This window comes from Biomphalaria glabrata, chromosome 2 (genome assembly GCF_947242115.1).
Source record: "Biomphalaria glabrata chromosome 2, xgBioGlab47.1, whole genome shotgun sequence".
Lineage (NCBI taxonomy): Eukaryota > Metazoa > Mollusca > Gastropoda > Planorbidae > Biomphalaria > Biomphalaria glabrata.
This window is the reverse complement of record NC_074712.1, coordinates 15,258,192-15,278,855: the sequence shown is the minus strand read 5'-3', so window position 1 is coordinate 15,278,855 and position 20,664 is coordinate 15,258,192. Positions and strand designations below refer to the sequence as shown.

The window sequence follows — 20,664 nt, the reverse complement described above, 5'->3', positions numbered from 1 at the left end:
TTGACTTAAGTGCTCCACTAATCAATTTTTCTAACAAGCCAAAAGGGCACTTATATTATTTTGCAGACTTTGATGTGGGCTGAGAACTAATGAGAGCCACACCTACTGTAGGGTTAAAATACATAAGAATTGAACACAGGAATGAACAATGAAGTGTTATGTACACAATGTTTGTAACATCCATGATAAACATTGCCATCTAAAAGAAGTTAAAATGAGTTATGAGTTATGTTATCATAACAATAAGTTGAACAGTTGGTATGTAAACTATTGAGACATGCTGATCTATTAGGAGACATTTACAGATCAATTGAAGTGAATGTCAAAGGAAAAACAAAAGTGTTTTTATGCAAGGATATTATGAAATAATGAAACAAATAAATGGAATGCTTTCTGCCAATTCTTATACTATTGTAGTACAGGAATAGGTTTTGAAAAATAAAATGTATATGGACTTAACTACTTTATAAAAAGACTAGAAATAAAAATAAACTAGCTTGGTAAATGCATTAAACCAAATACAAAATTAAAAAAAAAATTCAATAATCATATAAAGCTTTTTTTGAACACAATAATAAGGGTAATAATGACAGGATATTGCACAATATTAATCCAATAAAACTAGAGTGGAAAAAAAAAAGACATGTAATTAATGGAATGGACATAATTGAAACTGAGCAAGCTAAAAGCAGGGAAAAGGAACACATCAGACCGATTCTGTTGTAATATTTCTATAAAAGCATATACTGGCTGTCAATAATACAAACACACCTTAATTGGGTTATTGCACATTTCATAAAAAATAAAACACATTATATCATAATGAACATAAACCATCGTAGGATGTGATCAAACTAAAACCTTTGAACAAGTTTAAAAAAAATTACTGGCAAAATTAAAGCTTAGACCTGGCTAAATGGAGAGGTACGTCTATAACTAGACCAACTCCTAAACTTACAATTCAAACCTAGGTTCAATAAAAGAAACAAAGGTACAGCAGGATTTCACACATTAAACAATGACCAAAATACTGTAACACATCACAGTAATGCTAAATCCTAGACCATCCAATGATTTCAGATATATCACAATGGATTCCAAAAAATATGTTACATTATAAAAATGTTTCCTAAGTTTTAGGATATTGCTCTTTTTAAACTGGAGTAAAAAAAAATCTCTGTCAATAAAAAATAAAGTTAGTTTTTAGAAATTTATAATACTCAATAAAAATGACACTGACTATTTCATTTTATTAATAACTTTACAGTGAAAATGTAAAAAAAAAAAAAAAATAAGCTCAGACAAAACTATTTGATTGTGTGAAGTGCATTGTATGTCAACTAGCCCAGACAATCACTTTATTTTTTAATGACAGAATATCTTGATATTGTTGGTGATAATTAAAAGACATATAGGTACACAATGTTACCTATTAAAATAGGACACAAGACAATTATTTTCCAAGTACTCATACTACCAAATAGTATTTGTAGTTCTTAATGTTCTCTTCAAAAGATTTTTTTATGAATAAAAGTAAAGTGGTAATTTAGAAACATACATATAAAAAAACAGCGGCATAGTACTTTGCTAAAATATTAACAGACTATAATTTGTAATTTAGATTTAATTTCCGGTATGTAAATAATAAATGTTTTTTTTTGTTTTTTTTTACAAACAATTTGTGACATTCTAAAACTTTCTTCCCTAACTAACTCCATAGATTCATTCAGGTTTGTACATCTACTTGTCTTCCATTCATACCTTTTCATTTCAGTTTGAGTTCAATGTCAATCTAGTTTGTAGTTCATTTTCTTTGTAAACATTTTTGGCCACCTAATGTATTTTTTTTTGTTACCATTTGTTTATTTCTTCATTAGTTGTTTTTTTCTTTTTTTGTTTAATAACGGATAATGCAATTGTTATTTATTGAACTCTTGGAAACTATATAATAACAAGACAGCTTTATATTTTATTTATAATGCGTTGTTTTATATCACTACATTGACCAGATATGCAGACTAGCTCACTGAATTATAAGTATTATGCTTCGAGTAAAGGATACCTTTTTTTCATTGCACTTTGATTATATCTAGGATACCTTTTTCCATTGCACTTTGATTATATCTAGGATACCTTTTTCCATTGCACTTTGATTATATCTTTGTGACTCTATTGTTTTATTCTAGTAGTCTAAATTTATCAGACATTTTAAGATGAGTGCAAATCAAACTACATGATGGAAACATGAAGGAAGTTCATATTTCCTCCAAATGAAAGTGAGTGTGTTAGCACGCTCTGAAATCGGCTAGCACATGGCACATTTAAAGTAACAGACTAAGAAAGGGAGAAAGAAAAAGGTTATTATGAAAGAGAAACATCTGGAATCATTTAAGATAATAGAATGCTTTAAAAGACACTGCTAAAACAGCAAATTGAGATGAAACCGACCTTTGATGAGGCCTCATAGCTAAAATATTACGGACGGACAGAACACAAAATAATTATTTATTAGGACTGTATGCTGATTTCCATAATAACACTAAAAGGTGGGGTGGAAATTATATATATATATATCTAGTATATTAATGATTCAATTTTAAAGATAGGCCAATCACAAAGAATTGGTTAGCATAATATGGCCTTCACCTTCAGTAGTTGATGAGTTCATGCAAATTTCAAAATAAAATGACTGATAATTTGGGTTCTATTAATTGAACTCCACAAAGGCTTCAGAGACAGTTGCCTACTAAGTCAAACATCCACCTTTAACTTTCATGACACTCTCATTCAGGATCTCTTGAGCAACAATCTTACTAGCTAACAAAAGTAATATGTCCAATGGTCAGCAAGCATTCTTTTACTGATCTCCATACACAGGTGAGCTGGGCGTGCTGTTGTATGGACAAACTTCATCCCCTAAGTGACCTATACATTCCACTGTAGGCACATGACCACTGTCCCACATGCCAGCATGGACTTGTGAACAAAGCCCATGCAGAGAGCACGGTATCTTCACTCTCTTCCTGAACTCATGAAGCAGCCCTCTAGCCTGAAACAGTTGAAAACATGGAAACATTTATAATCTCACAAAGATTCTAAAACTACTGACATCCTGATATTTTTAGACTGTGTGTAAATGTTTTACAATAAAATCTCAACTTTGAAAACAATAATATGTTTTCAACCTCACAAGCATTTGACATTTGCACATATAGAACAACGATAAATTTTACACCAAAAACATATATTTGAACTTACAACATTTTGACAATAGGACAGTGCTAAATCTTACACCAGAACCATGGCACAGAGATAATAGCAAAGAAAAACACTAAGTAAATAGTCACCTTTTTGAGCACTAGTCTTCCATTCATGTGCATGGCCAGGCTAGAGAAGTGAAGCAGAATTTCATCAGCCGGGAGCCTCTGTTCCACAACATCATCACCATATATGGCTACTATGGCCACACATACAAACAGGTGGAAATAATCAGTCTGGTAGCGGGCCCAGCAGGCTTCCCAGATACGCAGAGCATCAGCCTCACAAAACTCACGCTTGAAGCACAGAAGAATCCATCTGTACAAAAATTAGTTTAAGTTAATACTTTTTAGGCTTTAAATTTGTGCCATTATAAAAAAACAACTTGGAAAATAAATCATCTAACAACTAAATTATTAACTACATCAAAAGAAACATTGCCCAACCTGTGACAAAAAAGGAGTTCCATGGCATCTTGACCAAGCATTTTTAGATGATATTGAAATTTGGGAAGTGTTACCCGTAAAAGTTCTCTCAAGTAATTCTAACATGGGAACAAGAGATAACATTGTTACAAAAGTTCTAGCATGGAAATGAGATAACATTGATTATCTTTTGGAACATTTATAATAATGCTGTATTAAAATACATTTTTATATGTATAATTGCTATTTATTTTCTAAAATGTTCTCTTCACAATTATATTAAGTTTGAGGGAGAAATTTTCACCCAACATTAATTTGTATTACTTTTTCAATGAGACACAAGTTAAAGAAATTTGATATATTTTAAAATTATGTGTACAGTCAAGCTGGGTTTACCACAATCATAAATGTATTATTTTGTCCCAAAATTTGGCTATTCATGATTATCTCTCTCTTTAACTCATACTCCCCCCCCCCCCCCTCTTTTTGTTGATACTTGCTCCTTTCAAATTTCTTTTCCAGAACATAACTAATTTACAAGATGTGTTTTTTATCTTTTCTTCCCCCCTGCTCCCTACTTCCAGATCACCATATCCATGAGCAAAATGAAATCTTTTTCCTGTCATGGTCATGTTTAAACCAACAAAACCAAAAAGAAAAGCAGAGAATTTAATTACAAAGGCAATCTGCTTATCAAGGCAGGTTTGAACTTACTAGCTGCTTGTCCATGTCACTGTCTCTAGGGGAGCTAACAAATATTGTCCTAGTCATGAGCCCAGTAAAACACCAGTAGGCCTCTACCTCTTGCTGAATGGCTGCAAGGACTGGGGCCAGCAAGTCAGACATGCCCTGTGTGTAGCCCATGGAAGGGTTGGCCACTGCATAGTTTAACAGGATGTTTCTATGGACAGAGAATAAGTGAGGCGCACATTTAAGCAAAGATCTCAAACAAACTATATTTAAAATTACTAGCAATAGTTCATTATTTGATCAGTTTGCACACACTGTTATAAGCTCAAACCTAAAATTTCAAAGCCTGGAGATAATTGTGCATCTTAAAAGTAAGTATAAAATTATCATCCTCACATAATGAGATACTATATTATCAACACAGATAAGGTGAAACTTACAGAAAGAAATTCTAACTTTGAGTTAGCTAACACACTAGCTCTAATAAAGAACTTTCAAGGCATTTTCATGCATTTAAATAGCGTTATAGAATTTAGAAGTTCATTTCAGTTTCTAGTATGAATATATTTAGAATACATGCAGCTTTTTAAAAAAAAAGTGTTCCACATTGGAATATTATTTCTCTGTTGAGATCTTGTGTCTCCAATAACAAAATCTGAATTACATTAGGGCAAAACAGAAACTTAAAATATCTGTTTAAATGTAGCATGGATAGGCTACAGAACTGCTCTGCTTTACCATATTCTCATGGATGGGCAACAAAACTACTCTTCTTTACAAAATTCCCATGGATGAGCGACAGAACTGCCCTGCGTTACCCACTTTCTCATGAATAAACAGTGGTCCTCATTCTAGATCCATTAAAACATACCTATTTGCCTTACAGAGAATATGACTGAGAGTGAAATTGAATTGAGATTTGCATTTGTTTAATATCCATTTTAAACAGAGAAAGTAGCTCATCTCCAAGAAAAAGGTGGCTATTGTAATAATATTTGATTTGTGAAGTGAAGCCCTGAAAGTGGGCATCATATCACCAGCATGACAAAGTTAGTGCTTTTAGCTAGCATGTAATAAATGTTAATCCAAAAGTATTTCCTATGTATAAAAAAAAAAAGTTCTTACAAATGAGGTAAGGTCTGAAAATTGTGGAAACTGATCTATGAATTATATCTGACTAGATTTATAAGTGACAGTTTGACTTTAAAATTGCCCAGCAAGAAATGAAATAAACTACATCCATTCTTACTTGAGTACTTCAATGTTAGGGTTATTGTCCCCTCTAAAGTAGGGATGGGAGCGGTCTGTCCTGACAACATCTTTTTCCACAATACACTGAATGCTTCGCCAAAACTGCTGCTGTTCTTCAAGGTCCATTGATTCTCTAGCAAAATAGATTAAGAAACTTTTTTTTTTATCCAGCCATCCAAGAAATGATAAATCTTTTGAAAGGGATATTTTTTAAAATTAAAATTTGATAAAAAATAGAAGTAAAGACATTTGAAAAATTTTTTTTTCATAAAACAAAATACAATAAAGATTGTTATAAAACTATCCTATGTCACATTGACATGTAGGTACTGAGGTGGTGGCCTCACCTCAAACCTAGTTTACACAAAAGAATTACAATTAGAATGTGATGTTTACTAAGAAACAAAATTATTCATTTTTAAAGTATGTTGTGTTTGTGTTGGGACAAAGAATTCTCTAAAATCTGTCACCGCAACTTTAGATGTACCCAAATCATGCAAAACACAAAACATGTCAGTTAGTTCAATAACATCCAGTGTACACTGTTTAAAAGACGAACCTTTTTTTCCTAATGTTCTGATACTCAATGTATTTGTCATTTCTAATCTGTTCTCGCTGCTCAAAGGTGGAATCAAAAGGGAAGTAATGCAGAAGGAAAGGCCAGACATCATGGCGTATACTGGCATCTAGACCTCCAAAAAATATGGCCTGATATAAGAAAAAATAGATTGCACCATAAAAAAAATATCCACCAAGCACCAAGTTAAAGATATGCTTCCATTATGATATAAACAAGTAATGACTAAAAATAGTTACTGAAGGTTGGTGAGGGTTAAAATTTGTTCAGACTAAAAATACCTAATATTTATCTGGTTAAACAATGCTTTAAATAATTTTCTTTTTAAAAAAACTTGACATCTAGAATTATGAATCCAAATAGAACATAATTGCTTAACATTAAATAGAATTTTTTGATACCGATAAAAAAGTATTTCAAGAAATTAGTAAAAATTTCCTTTAAACTAAGAATCATAAAAAACACAAAATCCTGCAGCATAAAAATGCATATTAACAAACTGTGTCTCAAATTCACCTTACGCAGTTGAAAAACATCTTCAATCCTGCCGTCTTCAGTCATATGGGACTTCCAAATCTCATCTGTTACTTTGGGGAACAAATGCTCCTCTGGGTGACACTGGTCATCAGTAAGGTGAGGCTTGACAACAAGAAACTGTTTGTAAGGTTTGTCTCCCTCCACACCCTGTCCCATCCACCAGAAAAAAACAAAGATAAAGAATAAGAACATTTAAATCAAAGTAACAATGTTTCCTTGTAAAATCTAAACAACTTTTTATGGCAGGCAAAGTTAAGTTGGACAATTTCCTGTGTTAATGTGTTAAGAGGATGTAATGCAGTACTTGGCTTGGGCAATGTAAGGAAATGATCAATTATAAAAGAAGTGAAATAGGAAAATAAATACATCTATCACTCTTAATGACTTTTCTATACTGTTTATTTACAGATTTTTCAATAAGTATAAGGTGATATTTTCGGATCAAAACATTGGGCATAGATGGTGCTCATTAGGTAATTAATTATTTTTTTTCAAGAATTACAATACAATTAATATTTGTTTGACATGAGCACAACCTCATCTGTCTGTTGAGCAAACAGACTCCACTCTTCAAATATCTCAGCTAGTTTGTCAAGTCCACCATTGTGAAAGTGCAGTATCTTGTACTGGCTCTCCCTGCTGGCAATAACCACTTGACCTTGTGTGCAGGCTGAGTCGTTGTAGAAAAGTCGCAGTGATCTCATTTGACCTGTAGGTTGAAAGAAACAGTTGAGTGGCCCACAGAAATGTTTGGAGTTCAGCAAAGTGAAATTCTCAAAAGCAGTAACATTTAAGAAAACTGCTACATTATTTTTATATTTTGAAAAAATCTTATATTTGTAAAAATCTTTGTTATGATTAGGTTAAATAATTAAATCTGATGATTGCATAAATTGTAGTGGATTGATTAAAAACATGACTTACAAAAAGTGTTATAAATTGAATGAACAAAATGCACAATTGTATGGTAATAGCTATTTACTTTTAGGGAGATCACTAAATCTAGTTATAAAGTAAATGATACTTAAAACACAGTTATAACCCTGCTAAAATAAGCATGAATATTTGAAAAATGCTGATTGAAGTACTTTCTATTGCATAATATATTAAATAAATATGCTAAGTAACATTCTTCAATGCTCTGAATCTGAGAAAAACTAACCCAAATCCACAGAGAAAACTCCACACAGCTGTTCTCTGGCACTACGTTTCTCTCTGTGATTGGATGATGTTGATGTTGTCATTGCATTTTCTGGAAAAGTGAGGTTGTGGTAACCCACTGAGCTACCGCTGTTTGGAGATTCAGGCTGGTCACCTGACCATTCCTGACCAGGAGATATTGAGGCTGAATGTGTGGAAGTATACAATAAAAAAGTTACAAGAACATTAAAAAACAGATAATCAACAGCTAAGTTTTAATTTCTCTACAGTTACAGTTTTTCCCAATCCCATGAAAGCAGATGTCCAGTAGGCCCAACTTCTAGTTTTTAGGCCCAACTTCTAGTTTTTAGGCCCAACTTCTAGTTTTTAGGCCCAACTTCTAGTTTTTAGGCCCAACTTCTAGTTTTTAGGCTCAACTTCTACAGTTTTTAGACCCAACTTCTAGTTTTTAGGTTCAACTTCTACAGTTTTTAGACCCAACTTCTAGTTTTTAGGCTCAACTTCTAGTTTTTAGGCCCAACTTCTAGTTTTTAGGCTCAACTTCTACAGTTTTTAGACCCAACTTCTAGTTTTTAGGTTCAACTTCTACAGTTTTTAGACCCAACTTCTAGTTTTTAGGCTCAACTTCTAGTTTTTAGGCTCAACTTCTACAGTTTTTAGGCCCATTTTCTACAGTTTTAAAATATCAAGTCTTCAAAAAGTTGAATTGATTAAATCTACACTTATTTTGGTTATTTTAATGTATTACAATGTGATGGTAACTTATGAAATCAAAATAAATCTAGAAAATTGAATATACTGAAATGTAGCCATTTGATTATTGTACTAGTTTGAATCTGGTGAAAAGATTTTTAAAAATAGGTCAAAAGTTATATCAAGCCATGGCAGTTGTTTCCAAGAAAAATAGTTACAAAAATATTATGGCTTTGCATGTAATCAATTCAAATGGTACCAACAAAACAACAGAATAAAGCATACAACATACTATACATAGAATAAAATTACATGAAAAACATATAGATTCATATTACTTTCCTAAAGACCAAAACTGTGTTAGTCTTTAGAAACATTACACTGCAATCACCTGATGCAACGGTATAACACTAATCCCATCAAAGTGATGGGTTGTTTTTTGCTAACAGATTGCAAAAAAAAAAAAAAAAAAAAAAGGCAATGTCATAAGGTTATAAGTAAGTCATTTGAAGTTACCAGAGTCGTCCACTGAAGAACAAGGTGTATTGGGTGCTGAGTCTGGACCAGATGTTGTGGTGGATGAGCTAGATGTTGACAATGATCTACTTTTGATGACATGGATGTCAGGTGTGATAGCCGGTGTATTGGGGGGAGGCCCTGAACTGGGAGGGATTTGTAGATCAAGAAAAGCCTGGAAAATTCAATTCAATTATTATGTACTTCTTCTTCAAATCAAAATATTTAAACATGGTGTGGCACTGGCCTGGTGTGTTTATTACTAACTAGTAATTCTAGTTGTAAATCTAGTGCCACAACATCCAAGCGTAGCTCGGAATAATTGAAAAATAGAATCATTGAATGATCATTAAGAATATATGGCCTCCTTCAGTCGTGAAGCGACTATGGACTCGTGGAAATGAGATGAATGCCTGGGCATTAGTTGTGGTCGGAACGATGTCGCCCACACATCAGTTCCCCTCACTCCACACAGCTGATATATCCAAAGGAACGGCAGTGCCGATACATTTTGGGGTCAGCGGCGTCGCAGGTTCTGCCAGAGTGTAGCACTGGGTGCTGCAAACTGCCTTAGGGTCCCCAGCTCCTGATTTTTCCTCAGGGTTGACTCCCGAAGCCTTTCCCATGATTGGGTATAGCTGCAAGGCAACAGAGATTTGAATTCAGAGTTTTCCTTCTCCTAGGTGGGTAGCCAGCCATGGCTAATGAGCCCCTCCTGCCCGAAGCTTACTGGTTAAGGCGCCAGTTACTCACCTTTGCCCCTTCTCCTGTTAGTGAGAACAGTGTGATGATCACACTTGCCGGGGATTATATTATCAAACTTGACAATTCAATGAAATGAAGAAAGAAACATCTCTCTGTATTTTCTTCAAACTTCTTTAATAACTTCTTCAACTTTCACATCAAATTAACTTCTTAATTCAATAACAACTTGACACTTCATAAATAACACTTAAAGATACATAAAACTTCACTTAGTATAACTTCAACTTCAACTACTAAAACTTTACTTAATGGACCCGCTAATATCACAAAACTTATTACTAATCGAGGACTGAGCGAGGACCATCGCTCTACAAGAACTACTACTATGCGAGGACCCCGTTTAACTCACTTTCCCTTAATTTATACTTTCTTTGATCGTACGTTCCAGAATCATGGAACCTTCTCAGATAATTATTTTAGTAACTTTGACCTTCTAGAAGCTGACGTGTGCTATTTTTTCCCTTAACCTCTTTCTTTGATTGGATACCTAAAATTAACTTGTTTACGCTGGACACTTGCACTGGTTTGAACTCGAGCTTCTAGAAACTGGTCGAAATAGGTTACAGACTCGACTCGTGACAAACAGTTCCGCAGGAAAGAATACTTCATGTATAAAGGCACAACAGAAATCAATTGAAATACTAGATCCACATTGAAAGTATGGAAATAAGGCACAATGAGTAACTGACCCCAAATTTATTTCTTTTCCTCATTTTATACTCTGCAATCTAAGAATAGTTCTAGAAATATCATGAAACTGCTTATACTAGAAATGTCTATTTATTTTATTTAGTTATTTTTAAGAGTCTTTAGAATTGTTTTTAGCTCTACCACAAGCTATTAGTTATTATTGGCAACCATTGAAACATCATGTGACATGGTTTAACTCTTTCTCTCCATAATTATTGTCCATGTTCCGATGGAATTATTCATTTTGCTCATTTTTGTTTCACTACCCTGATTAAACTTCAATAACTTTTTTGTATGAAATTAGGAAATGTTATATTAGATATTAGATTTATAATTATAGAAGAAAGCATGCTCTTTTTATATAATACAAATTAAAGTTTATAAAACCAAAAATTAATTTAATTTAATGAGGTCAAATCAACATTGGTATCATCAGTTAGGAGTGAAAGAGTTAAGTTGTCATTATTTGGAAGTTGTTTTTTTTTTTTTTCAATTCCAGCAGAGTCCTATAATCTAGCAATAAATTTTGAAGAAATGTCTGAAGATCTGAACTCAAAACATATAAACTCAATAATGAATATTGTTGTAACTCTCTAAGGCAGGCACTCAACGAAAGACAGGTTGACAAGAGTAAATGCTGTATTTATTTAGTATAACTAGTATAACTTCACTATAAGCATCAACAAATAGTAATAGTTACTAGTTAGACTTGGACTTGTGCTATAAGGTCACAGGGAGTAATATGTCTAAGTTCTAAGAGTCCTACTTCATACCAGAACACAGAACAGACCACCGACACACTTCCCAGTGTCGCTCCAGGTCTCCCACACAGTTTCCTAGTATCACACAGGACAGCACTCAGCACCAGACTGTTTAGACTCCCATGACTTTTAGCTCACAACAGTCCTTCTTCCTGTCTCTATATGTCGTTCACTAGTGTGTTCAGTAGTGCTCAGATGCGCACCATTAGTGTAGCGCGGGAGTGGGGTTACAACAATATTATTAACAGTTTTAAAAACTAATGCTTATGGCCAATGACTTTTAAAAACATGATAAACTGCAAAATACATAATTGCTGATAGCACATGATATGGTAGAGAAGTCAGCCAAGTAGATTTCAAGCAAAAAGATAATTGTGAGTGAACAAGATCAAAGGTGTTTCATATTGCTGCACCAGTTCATTAATTACAAAATATATTAAACTATGTTGATAGAAATTATTCTTAACTAATTTCTTATATTATAATTAAAGAAATGCATTTAATCCTTTAATTACCCTACATAATCCACTCTGAGAAAGTTGCTCTGGAAGACATTGTAGTCCATCTTCCACTCCTACATGGGATAAAACATTGGACGATGGGCTGTGGTTGTTGGAATCAGAGCTCAGGCTCTGTGTGTCTGCGTCTGTGGACTGGGAACTGCTGGTCTCAAACTTGCTGTCGTCCCTGTTGATGTTGTTGTCTGTGATGCTGCCTGGGCTGGTGCAACTGGCACCATCTTGTTGCTCTGTCACTACCACCAGCTTGTCCCCTTGAATCTCAATGCTGACAGCTTGGATATGGTTTTGAATACAATAGACCTCAATTAATAACCAAAAACAAAATAAAATCTAATACAGCTATATTAATTTATTTGCTCTATGAGTGGTTATGTAAAGAAGTTACTTGGAAATGGAAACGTTTCTGGTGTAATAAATAGAAAATTCCAAAAACTAATTTATTTTCCTTGCAAAATTCAGGTTAATTAAAAATTAATTAAGAAATAACTGATAGTAAGGATGTTGTCATTTAATAGAAGGAGTTATATATGACTGCTACAAATTAAAACTTAGAAAACAAAAAATGATTTTAGTCAAATTTGAAACCTAAGCAATACATGATTGTAATACATGATTGTAACATATGAATATGTGAATCATTGAGGTGTGGTAAAAAAAAACCATAACAGCAATTATTGTAATTGACATTTAATAAATAAAATGACAATATTATTAGTTTAGCATAGATATCACTCACTAAACAGCAGATTATATTTTATAAGAAATTGTGAGAATTATAGGTTTAATACTTTTAGTAGAATGGAGCATATAGAAGTTTTGGTACAACATGGTTCTCGTGTGATTCTATAGATCATAAGTAAATCTAGTGTCATCGATAATACTATAATAATAATAATAATAATAATAATCTTTATTATCCGTAAGGAAATTTGTCTTACAATTTGTGCCTTACACCAAAACAAAAAAACAAATAAGTGTATATCTGAAGTATATTCTGTTTATATAATTCTATCTGTGTGATTCAACATTCATAAAAGGTCATTTTTAGTTTAAAAAAAGTAAAGTTCCCAGTTCAGACCTGTGAGCTGATGTAAAGGTCATCTTTAACTACCACCAACTAGATATAAGTTATTACATGTAAAGAAAACTATTGGTGTGAGTGTGTCAATGTCTAAAAGACTGATGTCAATTGCAGATTTAAAAACTTTTAACACTGTAAATATATATAAAAAGTAAAAAAAAAAAAAAAAAAATTAATTTATTCCTTAATTGTTTTAAGATTACTATAAATGTGTTTTTCCCCCACTAAAATAATATCTCTGCATACATTCAATAACTATAACTCCATTTAAAAAGATAAAGTTACGAGATAAATCTCCCCAAAATATATTGCTTAATAAAAACTTACTTAATTCTGAAGTTTCTTTTACTTTCGCATGAAGTTTGTTTCTGTTTAACATGGCTACCAGCTGCTCTTCCGATGTCAGTTCATCACAACTTTGACTTTGGTCATTTGTGGTCACTAGATTTTTTAGATCAGACTTTGAGACTTTGGTTATGTTATTTAGGTCGTTCACATGAATGCCGACCCTGGAAGGTTTCACACCACTGGGTTTACATTTCTCATTGTTCTGTACATAGTTAGGTTCAGAAGCTGCCGAGTGATGTTGAGATGAGCCCTCCCCACCAATACCGGAGTCTGTTTGAGATTTATAACTGCAGCTCAACTTACTTTCACAGACGTTAGAGTCATCTAGACTGGGAGAATCCCCTCTTGAGCATAAAGAGGCCTCTGAGCAAATGCTGGTGGCATCCAAGCTCAATTTCTTATTGGGTTCTGAAAAGCTCTCGTGTGTTTGTGGAGAAGGAGATGGTGTTAGAGTAACAGATTCGTCTGATTTGGCAAACTCTTGTTTTGGATTTCGTCTAGGACTGACCTTGGGAGTGCAACTGCCTGACCTGATGGGACTGCTTTCTATGCTGTAGGGATTTTTCTTTAAAGTTGTATTTGGAATCCATGTGAGAACAAGGGTGGGTCGACTTCCCTAGAAAATAAATGGTTTGAGTTAAGAGTGACTCTATTAATATGCTACAGCTATTTTGAGGTAAAATAGAATACATAGTAAAGGTATCATTACAGTTTTTAGGAAAGATTTTCTCTGGTGTTGAGAAATATTGAAAAAAAAATTTGATGTAAAGGTATCATTACAGTTTTTAAGAAAGATTTTAATTGGTGCTAAAAAAAATATTCACTGACTGAATTTACTACTGTTGCAGTATATTTAAATGAGACTGGAAATAATAACTAACATTTAAACAACATTTATTGTAACATAAATATTTTCAGTAAAAAAATATTTAAATATATCTTGATGGAGTAACTGGTTGGTTTTTGGGATCATAGTCTTCACTACTAACGAGGTAAATCCTTCATGATGAGCATTACTTAGTGATTGTGTAAAGAGTGATGTAAATAGAATCCTATTTGAAAGATTACCTGGCTTTGTTGTGCTCTGAGTGTCAAGTAACCTGGATGATGTTCTGTTTCTAGCAACAGCGAAGCTGGTGGGTGAACACAGACATTGTTTTTACAATAAATTATCTCCCCATCCAGAGGTGGAGGGCGCAAGCTCTCAGACCCACTCAGGCCAAGAAGATTGCTGGCTTTTTTAAAGATGGTGCTGAAAGCCATTAGTGATCAGGTTCAGGAGAAATTAATCCAGTCATTTTTTAACTTTCATACTTAGTAGCTGTGGATAAAAAAAGATGGAATACAAAGAACATGAATAATATAAACTTTAAACTATGGCAAAGTCAATCACAGCTCTAAGACTATCTGGACTTTGTTGTGAATAAGAAGGTGATGGACTTGATAAGAGACTAACTCACAGTAATGAAATCATTTTCTTCTATCTGCTAATGAATCACACATTTCATTGCATGAAATAACTAGATGATTAGCCTCTTGCTAATAACAACAAAAGCTATTTTGTTTTGTGACACTGTTATTTAAGACAACACCAAAATCATATAACAGAGCTAAAATTAGCTCATTTAAGTCCAGGGGCAATACATATAAATAGGTTTGACTTTCTTTCCAGTTCTGGTAATTTCTAGATCTAAACTTAGATTGAAATGTATATAAAGGGCAAAACAGAAAATCAGGGGTCAGTTGTACATAGTGCTTAATTTCAGTATTTCACGGTGGATTGATTTTATTTTTATGTGATATGTGAAGCAGAGAGGAAGAACCAACTTTACTACCTATCAAGGGGACTTGAGTTCAAATACTTTCTCGAGCAGACTTGTGTTTACTGAGTGCTTAAAGGCTGCAAGGAAACCTACTTCTAAAGATACCCCTTCCATCCACGGGTCCACAAAAGAGATTGGACCAGAATGCACTAAGCATGCTTAAAGCATGAAAGATGCGTAATGCAAAAGTAATTCAAAAGTATCTAAGTATCCTAAAAGTATCTAAGTGCATGTTTATTCTACAACTCAGGTTTATACAGTTAAATTATTCAATATTCTACATTGGAACTGTGGACATGCATTACCCTAGAGTGTGTCACTAGATATAAATCTAGAATCACTACAACATAAAAACCACACAGAACCATCAAAACACTATGCTAGCAGTTCTAAACTCCGAACTACATTATAGATCTTTAGAAAATTGCAAATTTGATTTCAAGCATAGCTAACAGTCAATATATTATTCTAATATTTTATTCTTTTATCAAATGAACACATTCATTTTTCTTTTAAGCTATGGGAAAAAAAGACTAAGTATACTAGAAACATATCAAAGTGATGACCTACAGGTTGTAACATCCATGTCAGCAGAAGTTTGGAAAACAATACTGACTTCCTATCTGTTTTTTTTTTCCTAACAGTAGTTTAATAAACTGTTTCAATAGAGAAATATAAATATAGTTTATACTATTTTAACTAGCCACACACATTATGCTGCAACGAGTGACCACAATAGCAATGTACTTCTTTTATGCACAACATTAGACAACTTGAATACTACTTTGTATTCTTCCACCAAGTTGCATAGGGAGCTTAAACAGCTGTTGTCTCTGACAGTAACACACACAGTCATACACAGGACTATACACACACACACACACAAAAACAATGATAATCATTACAGCAGCAGCAGCTAGCTATATATTTGGGAACACTTACACAGTCACACTTGGGCACAGGGATGTGATAGACTGCTTAATTAACCACAGCACCACCTACCTATTCTTCATACTCTGTAGTGTGGGTGTTGTTAGCAACATGCACATGCATGCATCAGTAGAATAGATCAGAGAAATTATGGTGTCAAAATAATTCAATCTATTTACTTCTCTACAACACTATAATTTTTAAAAATGTCACAAAAATAAAAAATGCAATATATAAAAGACAAAAGAGAAACACAATGGCTAATTGTTATGTGTAGAAAACAACCAAGCTTCAGTCTACTCACAAGAAATCATACTGAACCTGTATAATAATAACCAATTAGATGAAAAAAAAAAACAAGAGAAAGATGAGTGACAGCTTGTAATTGGAATTAATCCTTTAATGCTAAATGATTGGCTGACATATGAAGCTTGAAAAAAAATCTAATTACAAAAAATTAACCCTTGTAATCCTCTTTTTGAATGGTGCTGACTTGAAATTATGTATTACACATTTTTTTTTTCACAAAGCTTATATCAACTCACTCTGTCTGTCTGTTAAAAAGTTTGTACATGTTTCTCCCAAACCCAATCTTAGATCAAGCTGAAATTTTGCAAAATTATTTCTTTTACCTGGCAACACAAGAATCAATGAAAAAAATTAACCTATTGGTATCTCGAACAAGGGGAAGAATTGTAATTGACTTAAGTTGTGGTGTATGCTGAATTAGTCTCCTTAGTCTAGATCTATTACAAATTTAATTACATGACTGATCCAAACTAATTGATACAAGTTTGTTTTTATAAAAAGTATTTTCAAAAATATTTTCTTCTTTACATATTTAGAGTTATGATTACAGTACCCTTAGTATTATTGATTTTTAAAACTTGTACAGATGGAGGTTTAACACACTAGCTTAAAAACAGAGAGCTAGTTAAGTAAAAAAAAATATTGTAACACAATTTTAAAAAATTAATTAAATAAAAAAAATATTTCAAAAGTACTTGGAAAAGGTCAGTAAGACCTCTAATAAAATAATTGGTGATGATGTACAATTTTAGACAGTTAGAAACAAAGCATATCTAAAGAGCATTTACTACACACCTGAGAATTGATTATATTGTATTCTTTTAAATAATGCAATTTCATTCTCTATAAAATTTATTCACACTATTGTTCATGATGTCATGTAGATCTATAATTTACAAAGTTAAGCAAACTTTTTAATGTTATTCAAAAGCAAAGAATATTTTATCATAGACCGCTATTGACTGGTTAGCATTATGTGTATGTTTAAATAAGGCTTTAGCAACTATTTTTAAATAGAACAATAAGCTGAATGGACAGCATTGTGTGTGTTTGTATTGGCTGAGGAATTCTGATGTATGATTGATGCAAAAGAGTGGATAAATAGCTGATGGAACTTGATTGAAGTCATAGCCAAGGCAAAATATATTATACAGATTTATTTATATCTTAATGTAGAATTAGATCAAGATCTATTCTAGGCACTGGCAGTTAAGACTAAGAAACATGACATGGCATTAGGATGTAAAAGACTATCTTATAGATCTTAGAGTTGATTGAGAGTACAGTTTCTCTAGAAAACACCTTAAGTTAACTCGCCGACATTTTTTGTGTCTTGATTTTTATAGAACCGTAATAGTTAAACCCAGAAAAAACAACTGAAAACATCTTTAAACTTGTCATCCATTTGTTAATAAAATAGAAAAGATAATTCTGTAATGTATCCATATGTATAGTTTACCTCACCTCTCTTTAACATCAGATTCTATTTTAAGCTATCAAACCTGAGATAAACGATGATTGCGATGAGTAAAGAAAGAAAATATTGGCCCCATCCTCGCTTTTTAAAATTTTGGCACGGTTAATGCTGTAAATTAGCAATGTCAGGGGAGAGCACACTTTAATTATTTTTAATTGGGAAAGGAAGTATTTTTTTAAATAAATTTTTACATTTATAAAAAAAATTATCTATTTGTCCATATTAGTGTTTAATAAACATGTATTTATAAATTGCTTGTGTGTTTTGATGTCTTTAAGATACTAAGAATTTACTGATTAAGTTTATTTTTGCTTAAAAAATGAAAGAAAACATATTGCATGAAAATACATGAGAACGCTAAAAGGAAAGAGTGTTGTGAACAATGTGGATGTATTTCCGGAAAAGTAAACCTTATCAAACACCCCAAAAGACATTGAATAGATTTGATGAAAAGTAAGGGAAGTGTCTTATACATGTTTTTTATGTATATGATGTATGTCTTGCTCAGATGATGCATCATGGGGGCTTTACTATAGCCTTAGTACCAGAAGCACCCCCCCATTCACATGTATGAGGTTGAAAAAGGAAGTTTTCATACCAGTGCACTTTATTGCCAAGTAGGACTATGATCTTGCAAAGGAATACAAAACTAAATGTGTTAATAACCATCAAAATAAAGACGCATTGATAAAAATGCAGTGGGAGACAAAAGAGGAGGGTTTGATAAGGCAGCTGTACTCAATTAAAATGTTTCTAAAATGTAAACATGTTTCGGATGTTCTTTCAGAGTTGAAGATAATCTACTTCTTAGTCCAAATATCCCATAGGATGATGGGGAATGAACCCAGGACCATTGAGAAGACAGAATGCAGTCCAGCACTCATACAGCATGACCAGGAACCATCCAAAACCATAACAATAATAATGGTAAAACCTTTACTAAAAATGTACTAAATATGTACTTTTAACTTACTCTCTTAGTTTTATTAATAACTTTTACTGAGACTAGATATAGCGTCTAGTGAGACTTTTGAATACTAAAATCTTATTTAGTCTTGATTCTAGAGATATATAGAGTAAAATACAATTTATTTATTGACATTTTTGTGGTCATTACATCTTTATTTTGATATTTAATACAAAACCAGCATTCTATATACTGTGAATGTCCCTTTTCCAACAATTCTGACCCATATTCATTCTATTTTGCTATCTTTTTATGTAAGAAAAAAGAATTTTAAATTTGTAGGTCAGGTGTTTTTTTTTCCTATATTACCAGATGACTTAACCTCTTCCTACATTTTTTTTATTGACTAAGCCTATATATGCTAATGGGCCCACCAAAATTGATTTTATTTTTGGAGCTGATTTCATTTGATTTATAAGCCAAGTTGTTTGATTTCATAAAAAAAATTTAATAGGGTGTTTGTATTAAATTAAGATTTTCTTACCAAAATTTATTCCGAACAACCAGCTTTGGACATTGATGTTAATGATCTTATACTGAAAAAAAAAAACATGTTGCTTTGTTTGTTTGTTGTTGTTTTTTTTAAAGAGAATAAATGGGCAAATGTTTAAAGTGAGTTTAATACATTGAATGAAGTTAAATACCTAGATCTAAGCCTACTAGATAGATCTAGATTTATATTTATATGTATATAGTCCAGAGTCTAGAGAGTATATAGACTTATAGAGGATTCAGCTATTTAAATTATTTAAGCAAGAATGGCCAGCCTAGCCTGTATTAGACTACAAGAGTTACAAGATATCATCTGTATTACTGTATTACAAAATGAATAAAACAAAAAAACAACTAACACAAACATAAAATAAAAGTCTAAATGTAAAAGTAGTTAGTTAAAGTAGTAATAGTCATAGTCAATAAGTAAAGTCAGTGTAAGTGTAGAAGTCACAAGCCCAGTGACCTGATTTGTGTAGAATAACTTGAATTAAGTTATATATATAACTAATATAAGTGTGTACACTAACACTGTATGTCAGTGTATACTGTGTTCAAATTTTTATTTTGTGTTCGTAGTTGTGCATAATTTGAAAACATCTTTGCCTTAAAGACTTTATTATATTAATTTATATAGATTGATATAGTCAATATTGACATAGTCAATATAGATGATTTCATGTGAGGGAGTGAGGGGCTATGCATGGGTCGATGGGGATTTTAAAATTTAGTTAATATTAATATTATAGACTAGACTAGAGTCTAGACTCTAGATCTAGAATTATATTAAAATTGATTATCACCAGACACGAATGATCATTTGATGCCAAAATATTAGATCTAATTATTAATAAATCTAGACTAGCTAGAGTGAGTCTGTTACTGAGTGAGTGTTATTCATGTTTGATGTTACTGACTATTACTGTTACTGTTAGTTACTTTAGTAGTGTTAGTCTGGACTGAGTGTTTGAGTTTGGAATAAATTTTTATTAATAATTTTGGTGTTTGGAATCAAATTAAGTTTGAAAAAAAATTGTTTTGATTAAACGAAGACACATGTGACATGTCACATGGTCTCTTTACCTTCAATATAATATAATATTATAATAATAACAAATACAGGTTTATTCTAGATCTAGAATTCTAGAGGGATTACCTAGTGTTTACGTAGCCAATAATATTATTTTAAAGCAATCAATACATTTAAAGCCATCTTGAAGATTCGCAGAATTTCTTTTTCTTTTTTTTGATTGGTGGAAATAAATCCTAAAGCGATTGGAAAATATCTATTCTCACTCCATAAGCTTGGTTACCTAATCCCAGTCCAAGCCTCCTGATCTCAAATAGCCAAAGATCATTAATATGATAGTAAAGTTGAAGGATAAAACTAAC

At 32.4% G+C, this 20,664-nt stretch overlaps 1 protein-coding gene across 5 annotated transcripts; it reads right to left on the bottom strand.

Annotated features, from left to right (window-relative positions):
* Positions 1 to 1,676: 1,676 nt before the first annotated feature.
* Positions 1,677 to 20,509, bottom strand: LOC106079610 (TBC1 domain family member 16-like). 5 transcript variants are annotated; one of them, XR_008776438.1, is made up of 16 exons: positions 20,429 to 20,486; positions 19,265 to 19,316; positions 14,343 to 14,595; positions 13,254 to 13,890; positions 11,840 to 12,117; positions 9,109 to 9,283; positions 7,901 to 8,083; positions 7,275 to 7,447; positions 6,718 to 6,885; positions 6,184 to 6,332; positions 5,623 to 5,757; positions 4,398 to 4,584; positions 3,705 to 3,802; positions 3,348 to 3,576; positions 2,134 to 3,049; positions 1,677 to 2,098 (listed from the first exon to the last, which is right to left on the bottom strand). XR_008776438.1 is itself a non-coding variant. In XM_056019306.1 (15 exons), exons 3-15 carry the CDS (start codon positions 14,535 to 14,537, stop codon positions 2,858 to 2,860), a joined length of 2,799 nt encoding a protein of 932 aa, XP_055875281.1. In that variant the 5' UTR covers positions 14,538 to 14,595; positions 19,265 to 19,316; positions 20,429 to 20,499; the 3' UTR covers positions 1,677 to 2,857. The 5 variants fall into 5 exon arrangements, 4 of the variants coding, with proteins under 4 accessions (XP_055875281.1, XP_055875282.1, XP_055875283.1 ...); XM_056019306.1 differs by having other exon boundaries at positions 1,677 to 3,049; positions 20,429 to 20,499; XM_056019307.1 differs by lacking the exon at positions 19,265 to 19,316 and having other exon boundaries at positions 1,677 to 3,049; positions 20,429 to 20,509.
* Between the last annotated feature and the right edge of the window lie 155 nt (positions 20,510 to 20,664).